At 45.7% G+C, this 19,215-nt stretch overlaps 1 protein-coding gene across 3 annotated transcripts in view; it reads left to right on the forward strand.

Moving 5' to 3' along the window:
* prox1a (prospero homeobox 1a) overlaps positions 1–19,215 on the forward strand; it is a 44,170-nt gene that overhangs the window by 17,690 nt on the left and 7,265 nt on the right. For all 3 annotated transcript variants that reach the window (XM_064339257.1, XM_064339259.1, XM_064339258.1), the window contains exon 4: positions 1,429–1,623. In XM_064339257.1, the coding sequence (XP_064195327.1) occupies positions 1,429–1,623 (195 nt within the window). The remainder of the gene's footprint in view (positions 1–1,428; positions 1,624–19,215) is intronic.

The raw sequence follows: 19,215 nt of genomic DNA on the forward strand, positions 1-19,215 counted from the left end.
ATTTTTCACTTTACTCCCAATTTTACCCCCAATTCAAATATAGAAATTACACGTTTTTCTCAACTGCAAGCTCGTCTCATCATCACAACGACGTCACATAAGAGCACAGACTAGCACATGTCTCCACAAGGCATGTAGACAACTGCCACTTTTATCATTAGCTGAGCTGTGGACCACAAAACATACGCAGCCAATGCAAAAGAGCTGTGTGCACCTGATTGACCAGAGGGGGCACTCTTGCACCGTGAGGCGGGGCTGACTGAAACCCTCCCTCTTAAGGCTAATGTTATATCCAATCATACAACGTCCTGCGGAGCTCCTGTGGTCATAGCTAGCACTGGCATGGTCACGGTTCTGTTCTAGACCGTAGGGTGAGTCCCTGGGCTGTAAAACGAGTGCTTTAGATAGACACACTACCAAACAGCTGCATCCGAGCTTGTTCAGATAGTTTGGTTAGCAACAACAATTTGCATGATTGCATGCAAGGCTCTACTTTGCCTTGCCTTCATACAAGCACAAACTTGGTTTCTTCTTTGAAGTAGCATAAGCCTGCAACATTACAGATTGCAGTCGTATCTGCCTCTGGAAGGGTTAAAATCTTCCTTTAGTTTAATCACTCAAACACTTTGTTCAAAAGGACATAATGTGGAAAAGGCTTGGGGCAAATCACAATTAACCTTGCTTGCCGGCATGGAAATATGCCCTGAAATGCTTGCCAGACTATAGACATAATTGTAATTACAGTTTAACCTACCTCTGATCTCTGACCGATGGTGCGAAACACCATGGTCCACTGTACAGACAACATAGGGCTTCATATCTGTGAGGATGCACCTTCAAATATGGTGAAACTCTGAGGATCAGGCAAGGTTGAGTGTTTGTATGTGTGTGTGTGTGTGTGTGTGTGTGTGTGTCTGTGTTCACAGTATAGCAGGGTAGTAATTAATATCTGTATAGGCTGTATTTGAATAACAATGAATCATAGGACAGGAACCTGCATTTATATGTGTTTGTATGTATATGTATGCACTGAGCAAATAATGTTTTCATAGCAGGGAAATCAGATATGAAAATGAATTAACAATTTCATAATTGTTGGATTGAGAGGGGAATATCATAAGAAATTGCTTTAATTTTGAATATGCATTTTAGGTTGGGGGTGGTGACCAGTGGAGGGGCTTATACTGGCGCTAATAGACTGATGTTTTTCCGTAGTGTTTAAAATTTTCTGTGTGAGAAATGGTGTCCAGTGTCAGCCATTTTGGTCCAGTAATGCATGATTGGTTTGTATAGCAAGACATTTTGGGTTGCCGTGACCCCACTGCAGTTCAATGGAGCTCCTCAGCCCTGGTCATGGAGGGCCGCAGTGTCAGTGGGCCATCATTACTACCACTTCACCACTGAAGACTCCTCTGTCCTCTCCTCCAGTTCAACAGGTGCATCACGTCCCAGCTGATCAAGTGGTTCAGCAACTTCCGTGAGTTCTACTACATCCAGATGGAGAAGTTCGCTCGTCAGGCCATCAACGACGGCGTGACCGGGGCGGAGGAAATGTGCGTCAGCCGGGACTGTGAGCTGTACCGCGCCCTCAACATGCATTACAACAAGGCCAACGACTTTGAGGTACGACTTCACCCAACACCAGCACCCAAAGAGGGGTGGGGTGGGGGGGGGTGACCAGAGGAGGGTGACAATTTATTTTGGAGATATTTTGGATTTTGTAATAGACTACATTTTAGGAAAGATTCATTTTTAAGCGAAGAGCTAAGCTTGTAAGCAGCGTGGTACATCTCGCCGTCGGGTGTAGCACACGCACAAGCCAACGTGTCTCACACTTTTACATCTTGTTATGGGCTATACTTAGAAGCCATACTTTGCTGTGTCACAATTTAGTTACTGTAGGAATCAGCAAAATATGCATGATATACGCTGCACCATATCGAGGTTGGCAGGTTGTTTGAAAGAATACTGAGGTGTTCTGCCTCTGTCCACCATGCTTGCAAGGCACTTCTGAGGAGAGGAATTCAGAATATCAAGGTTACACATTCTTCACTTGGTAGAGTAAAAGCAGGCACCACTTTAGGCTGACCTTGTCGAATAGAATGTGCATTACTCACATTATAGTACTATATAGGCAACAGTACGTGTCCATTGGGACACCCGTGGTTAAACATTAGCAAAACATCTTCTAGTTTTCGTCGCAAAAAAAAAAACCCCTCCCTACAGCTGATTTGAATAAGTCAGGGTAAGGTTTATGGCAGGGTTGGGGGTGTGTGCGTCATTGGGCCTACAAAGGCACATGCTACCGGGAAACTTCAGGGGATCAATCCCATTTACATACATAAATGTCGAATTTGCAAGCTCGGAGAAGAAAGAAGCCATGAATAAGACTGTTGTTGGCTGAGGAGTCGTGTCGGGCAGGGAGGGGGGAGGATTTTGCATATCAAGGGTGACGTTCTCTGCAGGTGTCTGGGCAGGTAGATGCGAGAGGTGATTAGCGCTCCGGCGCAAGGAAAATTTGCCAGGCAATGCAAATCTATCTAGACAAACCCACTTGGCTTGGATGGAGTGGTTTTTTTCCCCCTTCCCCCTCTGGTGTGCGGCTTGTCTGCTGTGACTAGACATTTCTCAGCTCCGCGGCGTTTGGAGCAGGGGAATGGAGATATGGCCCCCCTCCCCCCCAAAGGGCCACTTACTTGGATTTTCAGTGAATTCTCCCTTTTCCACCTGTCAAACAGCGCCTGCACAGAGGCAGGAAACTGGAACCGCAAGCCGATTCAGCAACTTGCGCTTTTGCCAAATTTAGCATCATCAAAGTTCCTTCCACCTTGGTCGTGTCTCTAGAATGAATATGTCCTCTGTTTTGCTGATCTTTTGATGTTAATCTGGTCTGTCACTGTGCACCAGCAAAATGCTCTCTCCTCCTTTGAGATGTCTGTTGTTTTTTTTCTTCCTTTTCCTTCTGCTGCCTTGCATCTTTCATCCTCTTCAAATTTGTTTCTTCCCCTCTGCCCCCCCCCCCACTCCCCCCCTGCCCATTACAAACTTTTAATGGCATAATTGTCGCATTCCCTATGGCGGAATGAGCACAATCTGTAATTAAAGGAACTTCATTAATTACCTTTGCCGCAGTTGCGTCTCTCGCCCTCTCTGTGCTTCCTTTCATGCTCTGCGGCCCCCCTCCCTCACCCCCATTGCCCCCCCCATCCACCACCCCACACACACACTTTCGTAAGATAGTTCGTAATTACCAGCCGTTCCAACTCGGTAGCCATTAACCATTCCGAAGTGAAATGTGAACACAGGGACAAAAGGGGAAAGCTTGCATTGCGGACACTAATGACTGGGAAGTGAACTGTGCTCTGTTGTTAGAGGGGAACTACGTCGCCAAAGAAGCATCGCTTGGGAAGATTTTACTTAGAACTATGCACAGGCTGCATTTTTCACTTGCAGTAACTGGCACAGGTGGCTGCGTGTGCGCGAGCATGTGTGTGTGTGCGTGTGTGTGTGAGAGTGTGCACGTGTGTGCATGTGTGCGCGTGGTATATGTGCAGCGTGTGCGTGCGTGCATGGATGCATCGGTGCTTCCTGGCTGACTGGGGCAGGTGTTGCGGTAGCACACAGGAGGAAGGGGAGCATCGCGATTTAACTGAGAGACATGCTGCGCTCTTGCTTTCATGATTTGCCACACCACTGTTTCTCAGCTCTTTCGCTGCTGATACATTAGGGCGCCCTTGCAAAAGAGGGACTCGCTATTGAAATAAAGGTTAAATGAAGACTAACAAAAATGTAGAGAAAATAAGTTACTTTATATATGCATGTTGAAATATATTTGCTCCGTATTGAGACCGGCGGGTCTAAAAACCTGGAAACCCAATCGCCTCCTTTTTGACAGAGGCAAAGCCGTGTCACCTAGTGTATCAGAGTTCACCAGGCATTCATGAAAAAAGAGGGGGCGGGGGGCGTAGAGAGGGGGATAAAAAGACATTTTTATGACAGCTCAGGGGATGGTTTCATATTTCCCTCAGAAAATACTTCAAGGCTCTTCTGTCAAGCCTTCCTGCCCATGGAAAGCAGTGTCCTCCCCACCCCCATCCCTCCATCCTCCCCTGGCCTCGCCGCGGCTCCTCCCCTTCTCCTCGCCGCTGCGGTAAAGAACGTTTAAAGGAGATTGCGAGGATCCTGGCGGCCGCTGCTTTGTGAGAGAGAGCAGCAGCTTTGGTCGAGCTGCAGAAACACAGAGGGGCTCCTTGGGGAGCTTGCTTACGCTCATCTTGGGGGGGGGGGGATCGAGTGTCTGACCTTATCGGCCTCCTCTTTTCACGCAGAAGAGAGGTCTCCCTTGCTTTGTTTTGGTCTTTCCTCGTCTGTTCTTTTTCCACCCCTCTTTCTCTCTCCTCTCTTTGGTTTGGTTCGTTGACAAATCCTACTCATTATCCACTTCTGTTTTGCTTAAATAACTTAACAGTATATTTTGACATTATAGAATGCAGTGTTCTCTGTGAAAAGGGAAATATATCCTCTGTTTGATTAAGCGGGAGACAGATGAAACAGATAATACAGGGAGCCTGTGGGAGAGGCATAAGGGATATTCCTTAGGTGTCTTTTCTTTGCTATGCTGGCTAAAAAAGGCAGAATCGTTGACAAATGCAGAGAACGTCATTCTCTATGGCCACCTTTTTAGATTGTCCCCCTCCCCACCTCTTACTGTCTTGCTTTCTTGCTCTCTCTCTCTCTCTCTCTCTCTCTGTCTCTGTCTATATCTCTCTCTATATTTCTCTCTCTCATCTACGGTACCTATATCCTCCTCGGTCTGACCTACCCCAAAGGCCCTCATAATTAATTGTGCTTCTGAGATGCAAAAGTTCAAAATATGCGCTTTCAGTGCCACTGCCTATCGCCTGACATTCATCTCCCCTTAGCTTTGTCTTTCTACCTCCATTCTTTCTGCTCTTCACTCAGCAGAAAGGGGGCTATCTGCATGAGCCCAGGGAGCCCCTCGCCGCTGTGGGGGAGATCACTTTCCGGGACTTAAGGCCGCTTCAGATCAAAACATTTTGTTCAGTGTGAACCACCGGGTTTTTAGAATGTCTGCTGATGGCCGCTGTGGTCGCTGAGATTTCCACATGTCAAATCTTGGGTCCGGAGGTAAAGACGAGACAGACCCGCCCGCTCATAACTCATTGTTATGGAAACGGTTATTCATTTGTTAACTTTGTTTTGATGTGCACTGCATACTCTTTAATTAGAAACATTGTTCTTTTTTTTCTCGTCTGCTGCCGTTTTCATCTGAACTGGGCTGTAGAGGGAACGCGTCGTTTACTATAGTCGAGCTCCTCACTTTACTCACAAACATCAAATCCATAATGCTTCTTAATATATTCACTCTAATGGGAGAGCTCCTCGCTGACGTTCATACCTTTTAGTGCTGCTGTCCATTTGTGTTTTCCATCTGAAATGAATGTTTAACATGAAAACATTTTTGAGCTTGCCTTCCAATGAAAGGATAAAATCCATCTGCTTTTGGTCATAAAATCACTGTAAGAATGATTGGCAGCGCACCTAGGCTTATTATTGTACACACCACCCTCTCATTAGCATTAATCTTAGTTCTCTGCCATCACTAGTTGATGCAATATTGTTTCAGACATCCTGTAGTCTTCCTTTCCTCCTTTTCTATGCGACTAAGACCAATATTCAGTGAATGTCTCCTCTTAACGTGGATTTAAAAACAAATGCTTTTAGCCTTTTTTTCTTTAAAAGCACAGGTTAGCATTTTGGTTATAAACCTTGCTAAGCTGTGTGCATGAAGCTGTGTGCCCCACTGCATTTCTGTGTGAGTTAAAGTTGAGGGTGAATGTCCGAATGATTGAATCCAGACGCGACTCTGAGTTGAGCTGCACAAGGGCTCTTGGAGGGTGATAAAGGCGATCTCTTGTGGGGTCTGGCGGGAGTCATGAGAGGCTCCCCAATACAGACGGCCTACGTGCCCGCCTTGCGCGTCCCGCGTCCCGCATCCCAGGGTACCGCACAGCTGCGGCCGCCATCCTCACAATGAGCGATCTGTGGGGGGCTGATGGCCAGTCACATGGCCCAGACTCCAGCCATTATCTCATTGGCAGGACTGGGCATATATATATATATATATATATATATAAAGTCTTAGGCCACTATGAAATAAAATCTAATTATAACTATTTATCTGAACAGTAGGTGTTTATTTGATTGACAAAATAACACTATATAACATTGAAGCAAAACCAAAGAAACATAAACTCAATCAAAAGTATAAAAAACTTTTACTTTATGTGACCTGCCCTAGAATGCAAAACTGAAGCAATTTGCTTTGGTAGACCATCGCATAATTTTTTAGGAGTTCTGTGATAAATTATGGCAAGCTTCTTTTTGACTGCATTTTGTTTTATTCCCTGTTCAAATGATCATACACAGCTTATGTTATGTCGAGGTCAGGGCTCTGAGGTGCCCAGTCTAATATTTTGAGGGTTCCAAATATGTCTGCTCCAAGTAGGTTTTAGTGTTTGGAGTCGTTATTGTGGAGAAAGTTAAAGTGTTTGCCAATCAGTCATTTTCCCAAAGTTACAGCGTGGTGAATCAAGATGTTTGCATTGCTCAGCATGCTTAATTCCATCAATTTTTTGACTAGATCCTCCACACCACTGACTGAAATGCACCCCCAGAGCTGCCACCATGCTTCACTGAAGGCTGCAGACAGGCATCAACACACTTCTTTCAAACTCTTTGTCTGACATACACTTTGTCTGGCATCTTTGCCAACCAAAATCTCTTCATAAGACTTTCTGCCACTGGTTGTCACTCCATGCTTTCTGGTCTTTTAGGTTTGGCAATCAGGTATCTGCTTGTTTCCTTTCCACTAGAATGGTTTCTTTGCTGCAAAACACCCAACAAGACAATTTCTAGTGAGGCTTCTCACTGTTGAAGCATGTATTTTGGTGTAAGACATTGAGCAAGCACTTCACTGGATTTTCTTCTGTTCCACAAGGAAGTGACCTTTCAGTGGTGTTCATAAGATGCAAATAGCCTTTTTGTGTCTTCCGTGAGTCTTCAGCTTTCCCAGTCTCTTAAAATTGCTTTGTGACTGCTGTCACACAATATCCTGAAAATCTGGTCGGGTGGGCTATTACCTTGTTGATGCAAAACTACCGTTTTGTGTCCGTCAGACTGTTAGTTTAGCCATTTTCCAAACCTCTCCTTGATGCACCCCGGCTCTTCCATGTATCTTCCAAGCTGTCATGAAGAAATTTGAAGAAACTGCGCAAGTTGAAGGCAGACAATGTGGTCGAAAACCAAAAGGGCTGAATCTGATGAACAGTACTCAAGTCACTTTCGTGATCCTTGAGGGACAGAAGGAAATCAAGTGAAGTGCTTGCTCAGCATCTGGCAGAGTCTTCTGGCACAAAAGTACATGCATCTACTGTGAGAAGAAATCTTACAAGAAATGATCTTGCAGGGCTTGTTGCAGCTAAGAAGCCATTCTTGCTGAAAGGCAACAAGCAGAAAAGATTGCTCATATATAATAGAGAAATGTATAGATGCATGTATAAAAATAGTGGTTAGGTGGTTTTGCAGGTGACACAGAGGTACACACCATCCAAAAATACAGACAGGCAATCTGTATTAAATACATACATGCCAATATGTTCTTCAAATACTTGCATTTAAAAAAACTTCTCATCCTTTGTCATGCTGAATTGATTGGCGATCGCACTTTCATGTTTCATCTCATGTGCACAAAAAAGAGAAATGGAGCCTTGTCGGACTCAGGCTTTTGCATTATTTGCACTTTTACAGTTTGACATACTGGTCATCCTTGTGCAATAAACTCCTCTCTCCTTCTGTGTGCTTCTCACCTCTCCTGTTATATTTGGCCACAAACGAGCACCAGCAGACCTGAGATGCTGAGATGGACCCCCCCCCCCCCTTTCAGTCTTGCTCTCTCTCTCTCTCCCTTCCCCCTCCAAACTAGCAGGACATGATCCCTCTGGTGAATTTTTAAATATTTTCTATTTGAAATAAGGATCTGACATTGAAGGAGAAGAAAAAGGGGGAAAAAAAAAAGTCCCACGTTCATCTCGCATTCTTCATCTCGCGGCGTCCGGCGAGCCTGGCTGGGCCGGGTTTAATCTCGTTCCGCTGAAGCGAAACTGCGCGTTTCACCGGCGAGCCAATTCTCTCCCCTGAACAGGCGGGCCGGCACGGCGGCCCGTAACGCCGCTCCCGCCGGTTCCGCACGGCTCCCCCCTGTTAATGTCGCGCTCAGCCGGTTATCGGCACCGTGAAACGTCCCAGGCTGGACGTAATGGCGGTCGACGAAAAACAAACTCCTGTCGTTTCCCGTCATTATTGCTGCACTTCGATGCAGAGGGGTGAAGCTGGCCAGCCTTTGCCAGCTCATGCCCCCTGTCCCACCTTGAGGTCCTCGTGAGGTTGCCTCAGCCTGACTCTGTCGGCCATTGTCAACTCAGTGTTCTCACTGCATTGGACTAGAATTATAAGTGTTCAAAGCCTGTCATATATCTGGAAATATCGCGCAGATCTCAAACCCATGAAGGGTTTGCCGAGTCTACGGTTATTGCGGTTTTCTTTCAATCAGTCCAACATTCACACCAGGTGTGTGGACTCTTTAGCCAATGAAAAGGACTGAAAATACATACACTGTGGCCCTACAGCCCTGCAGTTTAAGATGAATAAATAAAGATAAATATATACTCATCCAAATGACTACTAAACGTTGTGGAGACATGCTGATACATTGCAAGAATGATTACTTTTAAGATAGACAATTTAGTGCCGTGCTTTTCTTTTGTGAATGTGAAGGTGGGTGAGGGCTGCCTGTTTCTTCATTCTTACCCTTGAGTGAAGGTGAGCTGCTGATTTCTAAGGGGGGGGGGGGGTGCCAGTGAGAATGGTATTAATGTCACTCTTAAGGCCTGACAGGCATGTCTTTTACTATCTCCTTTAAAGTTGAAAAAGATAAAATACTGGCAGAGAGCTATATAAACACTTCCCTTAAAACATGATCTGGAAATCAGATTCCTGCCGTCTTGTGAGGCTCTGGAAATCAGTGGGGTGCTGTAATATGGATTCTAGCAGTCAACATAAAAATGCCTTCTTTTTTTGCAATGGCACCAGTTTTGTTGAAGTGACCCTTTCTCAGCCTTTTAGCTCAGAGAGGTCAGTGTGAATTTTCGAGGACAGACCCAGATCATGTGCCATGTGGCGGCTGTTCCCAAATAAAATACGAGATGTTCTGAAATATTTGATTGGGCTGAAAACCTAAACCGAGGCAGTGTCACCACTGACAGTGCGCAAAGTGGACAGATGCTAGCTCAGCGACCCACGTTCTGCATCACAAGGCTTCAAAAGCAGGCTCTTTCAGCGTAATCGTGTACAGTTTCCTGAGAAAGGCGGCACACCAGAACCACCTTCATCCACTGCTGTTCTCAACAACCCTTGCGCTGCGTTGGACAGAGACATTTTTTCCCAAATATAAATTATAATTCACCTAATAAGAGGAATAAAAGTATACAGAAGCTAGAGAGCTGTCCTGTTGAGTGAATTAATATTGTTTGACTATACCCGTCTTGTTATGCATGTATACATATGTAAGGTAGTGTTGCCCTTAGTGTTTTACTTATTCTCTCTGTTGAGTGCGTGTGTGTATTTTGTTTTGTTCATACATTATTGAAGACAATTTTTTGTACTGCTTGCTTTTTTATTGTTTCTATATCTCCTAAAGCAGTCTCCCACTTATGGTTAGTACAAAAGTCACATACAACTAGACAGCTTTAGGCACACAAACACCTACTGTTGTACCTTCCACAGAGAAAGGGCAAGCTCTCAAGTGATTAGATCGCCTTGTACAAAGCTTTCAGGGCCTGTTGTTCCTGCCAGGCAAAATGACTTATTAATGGATCCTAATTTGCACGGAGGAGGGGGTTTTTTTCACAGAAGCCTCTGCCTCAGACCAATCTAACCTGCTTTTTATTTTATTCAGAAGTATAAAAACAACCCAACTAGCACTGATCCTCTCTCCTTAAAAAGCACAAAATGTTGTCCTCCACTGTTTCACTGGTTATATTATATTATATTATATTATATTATATTATATTATATTATATTATATTATATTATATTCAGATATTTTTCTGGATATATTATTTTATTATATAATTATTTTATGATATCGCTGCAGAAACATATGCTTATATGTTGCTACATTATGCGCCATTTCAGAATGTTTGTGTTTGGAATTTATCATGCATGGCATATTTTTCATGCTCATGTTAGGTTCTACTAAATGGCAAGGAGTTGCTTACAATTTGATTCCTGACCCCCTCCCTGCTGCTAGTTTAGGAGGCAAGTGTATGTATCAGTTGTGTGTATGTGTTGTGTAGTTTACAAATGTTCTGTTAGTTGTGTTAGTACATAGTGGAGTTTAGAAATGTTCCTTCGGAAGTTTATGTACATAATGGAGTTCAGAAATGTGCCATCAGTAGTCTTTGTATGTAATGAAGTTTACAACCATGCCATTAGTTGTCTCTGTATGTTGCGGAGTTTAGAAATGTGCCGTCATTATTCTCTGTGTTACGGAGTTTAGAAATGTGCCATCAGTAGTGTCTGTATGTTTTGGGTTTAGAAAAGTGCCATTAGTACTGTTTTTACATGATTGTAAGGGCCAGATCTTAGTGGGATTTGTTTTAAGTAGTGAGGGGAAATTGGGGACTGGGCAATAAGCTCTATTTGAATTACATTAGCGGCTCACTGTCTCCGCACTTTTATGATGTCATCGAGGTGCTTCTAAAGCTCCAAGCTTGAATATGTGATTAACTGTAATGACAAGCTCATTCTAGCTTATCAGTATTGTGAAATGGATGTGGAAATGGAGCAATCAGAGAGCATGTGGACAAAATTGACCACCATCTAAAAAAAGAATACCCGTTTTTATGAAACAAATATCTAAATAATAAATAATTTCTGATGCTCCTTTTCCTCGCCATACAAACCTAATTTTTACTATTGCAGTACTGCAGCACAGTTGTGTAAGGCTGCAGTCAACAAAAGCATGGGACAACATTTTTATAATGTTTATAATGTTAGCCATAGCTTTCCTGCTATGTAAATAGTTCCTCACACATGCTGAATATTTTTTTCTGCTGCAAAATGTCGAATATGCGTTTTAAACTCAACATCACGACAAGAAAACCGCCTTACACAACCTTATTAAAAAAAAAGTTTTAAGAAACGATATTCGGCTGGCTGCAAACTGAGTACAATGCGACGCGACCTTACACTGGCAGAAAAACGCCCTGACACGGGGAAGATGGCTATCTCCGGCACCTGGAGCAGCTGCTTGAGAGATATCTGGAAGTGGGGGTCTGGAATATGGTGGCTGTGGTTTTTGAAAATGAAAACTTAATGAGGTATCCCATTTAGGAAAAGCTTACGTGCTTACGGCTCCTTTGGCTCTGACTCCAGACCGCTCCTTTTAATTGCCTCTCAGTGTAAAGTGGTTGCTGCCACTGCTGGGGATGTTTTCCTGTCAGGACGAGACCTGGTGCTGATCATAAACAGGGGCTGTTAATAGCCGCAGGGCACTCGACAGACCGTTGAACACACGGTCTCTGGGCTGGAGATACAGTGGGAGGAGCTTGTCAGTGGTACCTTTTTATACTTTCTGGCGGGATCACATATTTCTGAATATTTTAAGAGATCCTCCATCAAAATTATAATTGGATATGTTGTTTATTTATCTATTGAACGCTCTAGCATGTTTCCGTTGTCGTATATTTTGTGAAACATTCTTAGGTTTCCAGTATCAAATTGCACAGCATGTTGACGTACTCTGGGACATGTGCAGGTCTTCTCTGCCCTGCCAGAATGGAAAACTTTGACTTTTTATGAGCAATTACATGCTAGCCAGCTGGCTCTGATCGTAAGCAGCTCACTACCAATCAATTGCCGTGCAGTTGGTTCTGAAGCTACCAATGATGGGTTTGTCAAAAGACCTTTTTATTATTTTAGCTGTTGGCAAATGGAGTGCATGCCACTTCACTGTGGAAATGTGTTTTGCGTGGCTGCTCCAAAGAGGAATTAAACAAGACTTCAAGTTAGGTTTATTGTTGGACGCAAATGTAGATCTCAACTGAAAATGTGAAAGAACCCAGGGAGGAAGAGTCAGGAATGGCTTCATTTAGCGGGGTCCCTCCAAAGAACTGCTTTTGTTGAGTAAAGAAGTGCAGTCGACGGCACAAAGAGGCAGTCCACCCGGGGAAGCGGCGAGCGCTGGAAGTTTTTCCCCCTCGAACGCTCCCGATCCTGACTCCTTGCTCATGCTCTCAGTCATCCTGTCCCTTGTCACCTTGTGCGCAGTCTGGTCTGTGACACCACTGCTGATTATGTCATTATTTTGCTCTGGGGGGGCCTTGACACATCTGCAGCGCTGATGTGTGTCTTCCCTTCACCCTGGCACTACTCCCACCCCCCCCCCCACCCCCCCCCCCACCTACACACACACACTTACACACACAAAACACGCACACACACATGCACACGCAGACACACACACACACACAGGCTTCATTAGTCTCACTGCCAAGTCACCCTGCCACCCCCCATTTCACCAGACAAGAAAGACCCCCAACTCTAAGCCTCCTCCTTCCTTCTGCCCACTTTGTTCCTTAGGCCATTCTGTCCTCTCCAGAAGGCCCCCTACCCCACCCCTTTCACTCTCCAGATGTCCCCCTATTGCTTCCACCCCCCCACCCCACCACTCCCCGCCCCTCCCAACCCACAGTTTTTTTCAATACTTGCGACTGCAATAAGAGACAAGTGACTTTGTAACCCCTGGTCAATCCCAGCATTAACCCCCCCACCCACCCTAACCCCACCCTCACCCCACCCCTCTTCATCCATGTGTCATAGTATTTGCAATGGATCTCCAAAGAAGCATCTTGGAGTCAGGGGTGTGGGGCTGGTTCTCTAGAGTAGAAATGGCTCCAGTAGTTAAGCGTGGACTGTTAGGATATGTTTGGAACAGAATGACAATTGTAACATTTATTTCTCAGTTTTGTTACAATATGCTAATATGTTATGGTTTCGCATGACCCTTGCCTACTACATGCCAGTTCTGTAGTCATTATAATTGCAGTGGCACAGTATTCATTGTCATAATGGTTGTAGTAATTAGTAATGGTTGTAGTAGTAGATGTTTTAACTGTGCAGTTGTAGATTTGAATTTGTAGGAGACGTAGACTGGGTATTGCAGGCCAGACGTTCACCCATTGAATCACAGCAGCTGACACAAACACTGAATTTATATGGGGGGGGGGGGGGGGACAAGGAATGATGAGATTTTATCTGCATCTTCGACCCCGTCCTTGACAGTCTGTTGTACACCTTGAGAAATGGACACATGGCACATTACCGAACGTTTTCTTAAGAATGAAAAACAAAAGTCCCCACAAGGCCAGTGGTATCAGTGCCCAAGCGTGTTTACCCAGCTTTCTAGCAGAAACCTGCTGGGCCAATTCAAGGCTGCATAGTTTGCGAACCTTGGTTGCCTCACAGTCATGGCTTTTGAAAGCATCTTTATCTGAGGGGGAAACCTGGAATCTGTTTGACTAAGTGACACTCTAGCCAAGAGTTTATCATGCGGGAAGGTTTCAGCTCATATAGACTATTGATTACGGGAGATGAATGTGTACTGAGTACTGCGTGTCCCTTTTTTTTTTTAGTTCAACAGAACATTGTTCTTTTGAAGTTTAGTGAAAATCCTCGACCCAGACCCAGACTTATTTTTCCAGGCTGTGACAGACGAAAGCACTTCTACCCCTGACCTTGGGACGTGTTTGCTCTCTGTCAATCTATTAACTCTTAAAAATGTGATTCCGGGAATGGCGAGACCACTTTCACCCACGAATGACTTATTTTCCATTGTTTTTATTTACAAAGTAATATGATATGATATTACCTGGACTGCTGTCAGTTGGTTATAGATCATGGCCAGAGAGCATTACTGCTAGCATGTGTCTGTGATAGTCTCAACGCTGAATTTTCTTTGTGTTCCAAGACTAAAGGAGGGAGGGGGAGGGGGACTTTTACTGTAACAGTCACTGTTGTGGGGCAGCGTGCGTAAATCAAGGCAGAGCTGAGATGGCATGCAAACCAGGGGGGATCGTTATTAAAATCTATCCACAGACAGGCACAGTAGCGTAGCGTGAGAAGCTGCTGAGTTCCCAGGCCGGGAGACTTTCTCAGGCCATGACTAGTTAGGAATTAACCTGCAGAACTTGGGCCATGTGTGGTCCACGCATCCTTCAAGGCTATCTGATGTATTTATCGTTCCAGACTTGTTTGGTCAGAGCTGAGCAAATAAAAGGTGTAATATTCAGCCTACTTTCCCCTGGCTCAGAGAAATTCAGATCAGCCTTCCAAAAAATGTGTTTCCTAATCATAAACATCAAATGAAATAGTTTTTTTCTTTTCTTTTTTTTTTTGCACCCAATGTTGTGAGGCGTACACACTTCAGGTACATTCGGGGTGAGTTGGGGCCGGGTGAGCTTCCGCAGGACTGTCCGAAATCCACGCTCTGTGGGTTCAGCTCAGTCGATTCTTCCCAGTGCTCAGTAGCTGAATCAAACGGGAGGAAACCAAAATCCCCGTCCACACGAAAAACACGCTGCCGGGGAAGAGCGAGCAGAGCACAAAGGTTGGAACACGCTCCCCCGCCACGACCTCCTGCACGAGTGCGATTAAGCGGCTCACGTCTTCATCCGCGCCGCTTGTCCATCGCCGACCCCCCTTCCCCCCCCCCCCCAACCTCGCCCCCTCGCCCCCTCGCCCCCAGCCCCCAGCCCCGAGCCCTTGGCTTGCACGGCAGCTATCGGGAGGTAAGTCTCTCCTCGATCAATATTTACTTAACAAACAGCAGGGATCGGGGGAGTTTGTTCAGAGGGACTAGTGTACACACAAGGGTGAATGAATGCTGGGTGAAGTGCCGTGGCTGTTTGCCTCCACTCCTTGTGCGTTTTGCCTTTTTTCCACCTCTCATCTTGCGTTTCACAGTGGAAGAGCAGCATAATGTCCCTTTTCACTGGGCCCCTTGTTCACCGGTCTCTTATCCCGGGATCCACAGAGCGGGGAGGGACAACAAAGCAGGGGCAGAGCTGAAAGGAAGACAACAAAAACAAAAGGCCCCACAGGCCCATTTGTGTCGCCGGTCTAATAGAGGGAGAGAGCCCGTCCCCTTTTTTTTGTCACAGAAATCAAAGAAAACGCTACGTACAAGTCTTTGTTCCGAATCGATACGAGACAGAGTAAAGTTTCCTTTTTCACAAGCGCAGATTTCACAGCGGTTGTGTGATTCTCACAATTATCTTTTGTTTAAAAAATCCCTGTTAAATTTTTTTTTTAATTATTATTTATTTGGCTGATTTATTATATTTATAATTATATTTAAATAACAGGAGTCAAATTTACATTAGTATTTTTAATTAGCTTGCTTTCTCTGCCCACTTTTATAGGAAAGTATAAATGTTTTTTGTTCCGTCGTGAAAAGGTACATTTCTGGAACTTCTCTCATTTACTGTATGTATACATGTCTGCATTCATGTATACATTTATGTCTACTCATACTATGTGTATAAATATTATATATGTTTATATACTTTATAATATAAAGATATATACATGTATAGATATATGAAATTATCATTGACAGGTAGAGACAATACGCATTCACTGAAAAGCGGCACTATAAGAGACAGACATGTGAATACGCCAGTCTAACTACGTCTCCCCGGACCCAGCGGTTAAACGTTGGCGTTCGTTTGATGAGATGCACGCGCTCAGACGTCGTCACGACGCGGCACGCGTCTCGAAGGGAAGCGACATCGGCTACTTTCCACGCATTGTCTTAAGGCCCACGTTTAAGGCGTGCGAGGCAGCTCTGGCTTTCCGTCTTTATTTATTTGGGGTTTTTTTTTTTTTAAATAGCCCCTTCAATTTGGGGAATGAGGAGTTGTAAAGGGCATATGAAATATTTATGAAGAATTGTCTGAGGTGGGATTCAGCTGTATTTACCTCACAGCGGAGCGGCCACAGTGGATTAGCCTCTACAATACCCGTAACAAAAGCACAACAGCTGATCCGCGCGAGCAGAGGAGGTGACAAAACAGTTAAAGCATGCTGCTGGCTATGGGCAAGCAGTCAGCAGATGCAGACAAAAGGGTTTGTGACAAGAATAACTCTCCCCTCTCTCTCTCTCTCTCTTTCTCTCTCACCCCTCTCTCTTTCTCTCTCTCTCTCTCTCCTCCCCTCTCTCTCCCCTCTCTCTCCCTCTCTCTCTCCAAGGCAAGCAGTCAAGAGGATCCAAAATACCAATACCCTTTTCTCCTTGACATTGTCTTCTCCTTACAGTCAGCATTTTACTGCCCTTTTATAGTAAAAACGGCAGGAGAAATTCCTCATAGGAATATTCTTAGCAATGCAGCAGACCTGCAGCCACAGCACCGTCCCACCATTCTTAGGAATCCAATCAATTTTTTTTCATTAAAAGCTCCTCATTTGTTTTCAGGTGGGCAATATAAGATACAGAAAACTGGGGAGGGGAGGGAGGGGATAAATAGGGGAGAATTTCTGGGGAGGGAGAAAGCAGACACGTGCTCCAGAGAGAGGCGCAAGCCCAGGGAGGTTATGTTTCTCCCGAGACAAGGAGTTTTTAAAGAAAGGCACCTTTTTTGCTTTTTTATTTTTAGAGAGGGCGGACAGAGGGGGTGGTCACAGTGTCGGGGGGGCCGGGGGGGGGGATAAAAGGGGGACAATGTGTTTGGGGGTGGTAGGAATGGGAGATATCTATAACCTTTAATCTTCAAACCCCCCCCCCCTCCACCCAGCCACCCGCTCGCCCTCCCCACTCCCCCCAACCCCCACTTCCATTCCATGTGACATTCATTCATCAGCCAAGTACGTTTGGCAAGCCTTTGCCAACGAGCCCTGTTCCAGTGACCGCTAACCTTGGTATGTCCTGACAGTCATGATGAGAATCTGCAGGACACAGAAGGCAAGCAGCCTGCTATGTCAGGCTTTTGTTGTGTGTTGCGGAGGCTGGGGACAGTCAGCATTATCAAACAAATGACCCCTGAAGGCTGTACCGCTCGCAGCGAGGGAAGGAGAAGGAGGCCCGCTTCAGCCAGACTGAGAAGGGCAGGTGTGTGTGTGTGTGTGCGCCTGTGCGCGCATGTGTGTGTGTGTGTGCGTGTGCGCGCATGTGTGTGTGTGTGTGTGTGTGCATGTGTGTGTGTGTGCGTGTGCCTGTGTGCGTGAGTGAGTGTGTGTGCATGTGTGTGTGTATGTGTGTGTGTGTGCGCGTGCCTGTGTGCGTGAGTGAGTGCGTGAGTGAGTGTGTGTGTGTGTGTGTACGTGTGTGTGTGTGTGCATGTATGTGTGTGAGTACGTGCGCCTGTGTGCGCATGTGTGTGTGTGTGCGTGTATGTGTGTGTGTGCGCATGTGTGCGTGAGTGAGTGTGTGTATGTGTGTATTTGCGTGCTTATGGGCATATGTGTTTTCTCGTGTGTGTATTTGTATGTCTGTATTCTCATATGTGTGCACATGTCTGTATATGTGTGTGTGTCATTGCACGTGTCCACGTATGTGTGCGTTAGTGTGTGCACGTGTGTAAATTGCGCATAGGCATGTGTATGTGTGTGTGTGCATTTATGCTCATTTGTGTGTCCATGTATATATTGTGCATGTGTACGTGCATTTGTGTGTGTGTGCGTGCGTGTGTGTGATCTTGAACTGGCAGATGGGAGGGAAAGACAAAAAGGAAAAAATGTGTGCCTTCACCTGAGGTAGACAAGGGCTTATGGCTTTTGTTAGGTTTTTAAAAGATGCCCAAGAGGAATTTTCCTTTTTAACAGGATGCCCTTTTCTCCATTTTCACATTTGTGGGGATGCAGTTGTTCTTCTGCCCTTCATTTTTCCAGGTGGCCTCAGAAGTTTGGTATTTGAACAGTGAATCACCCTTTCTGCCAGAAGATGCTGTGTTTGATGTCATAGCCTGAAACCAGAATACATTACCAGCTTAAGCCATGCTGCTACTCAAAACTGGTGCCATTGTTTTCCGCCAAAAATAAGGAAGAGTCAGTGGCAATAAAACAGGTTAATTGTAAAAAAAAAAAAGGAACCGAAACAGAATTCTTGAATTCTTGAATTATGGAAGGTCTGTCCCCCATGGGCTCAACCCTCCCAAAGAAAAACAGGAAAACAGACAGGTTTTTACTGGACGTTGTCCCTGAGTGCATATGGCCAGCAGACTGTAGGAGATGAACGTAAATTTGACGGGGGGGGGGGGCAGGGGTGGGGTAGAATGGGCGGTGCTCCGGTAGTCTCTGAAACAGAACACAAAACTGGTCTACTTTCATGTATTTGCATGTTTGTACGTGCACACAAATGCATAGAAAGGCACGTTTTGACACAACACGACATGCCTTCAAAGCGTCCCCTTGTAGTCCTTCCGTGTATTTCCCATGGTCAGTACAGCTACTGCTTGCAATGTAAATGCATGCGTGTGGATTGTTGTACAAACATCGCTGCCACTGTCCAGCTATATAGGGTGCTGGGGTGCACCTGTGGGCGTGATTCCAGGGCTATGTGGGCTGTTTTTCTTGGGGTGAGTTGTCCCTGTTCTCAGTGAGGCTAATAATCTCTCCGGTGTTTTAGAACAAGGCCTGTCAGAGGTGCTAAAGAGAGCAGGGGATCATTTCCGGAGGATCACTGGACATCTCAGAACGCTCCCACCCCCCTCCCCTAGGAACCCTCTGAGGGGCGGAGGGAAAATGGTCAATTAAATGGTTGTGGTGGGGGGGGGGTGGGGGTCGCCGCGGACGGCAGACGACCACCGGTGGTCGCCCCGGGTAGCGCACGTGGGCGGGCGGGCGGGCGGGCGGCGTATCGTCGGCCGCCAGCGGCGAAGGGCAGTCAGCTCTCGTCAGGCTGACGGGATCTATCTTTCGAGGAGCGCTAAGCACGGCGGATTCGCGCGGCGAAGCACAAAATGCCGCGGCGGGGGATACGGGACACCTGAGGCTAGGAGGGGCCAGGGGAGGGGGGGCCAGCGAGCCAGTCCAAATCGATTAGCTCAGACCACCTACTGCATCTGGGGGTTATTACTG

The sequence above is a fragment of the Anguilla rostrata genome, chromosome 6 (assembly GCF_018555375.3).
Source record: "Anguilla rostrata isolate EN2019 chromosome 6, ASM1855537v3, whole genome shotgun sequence".
NCBI classification, from domain to species: Eukaryota; Metazoa; Chordata; class Actinopteri; order Anguilliformes; family Anguillidae; genus Anguilla; species Anguilla rostrata.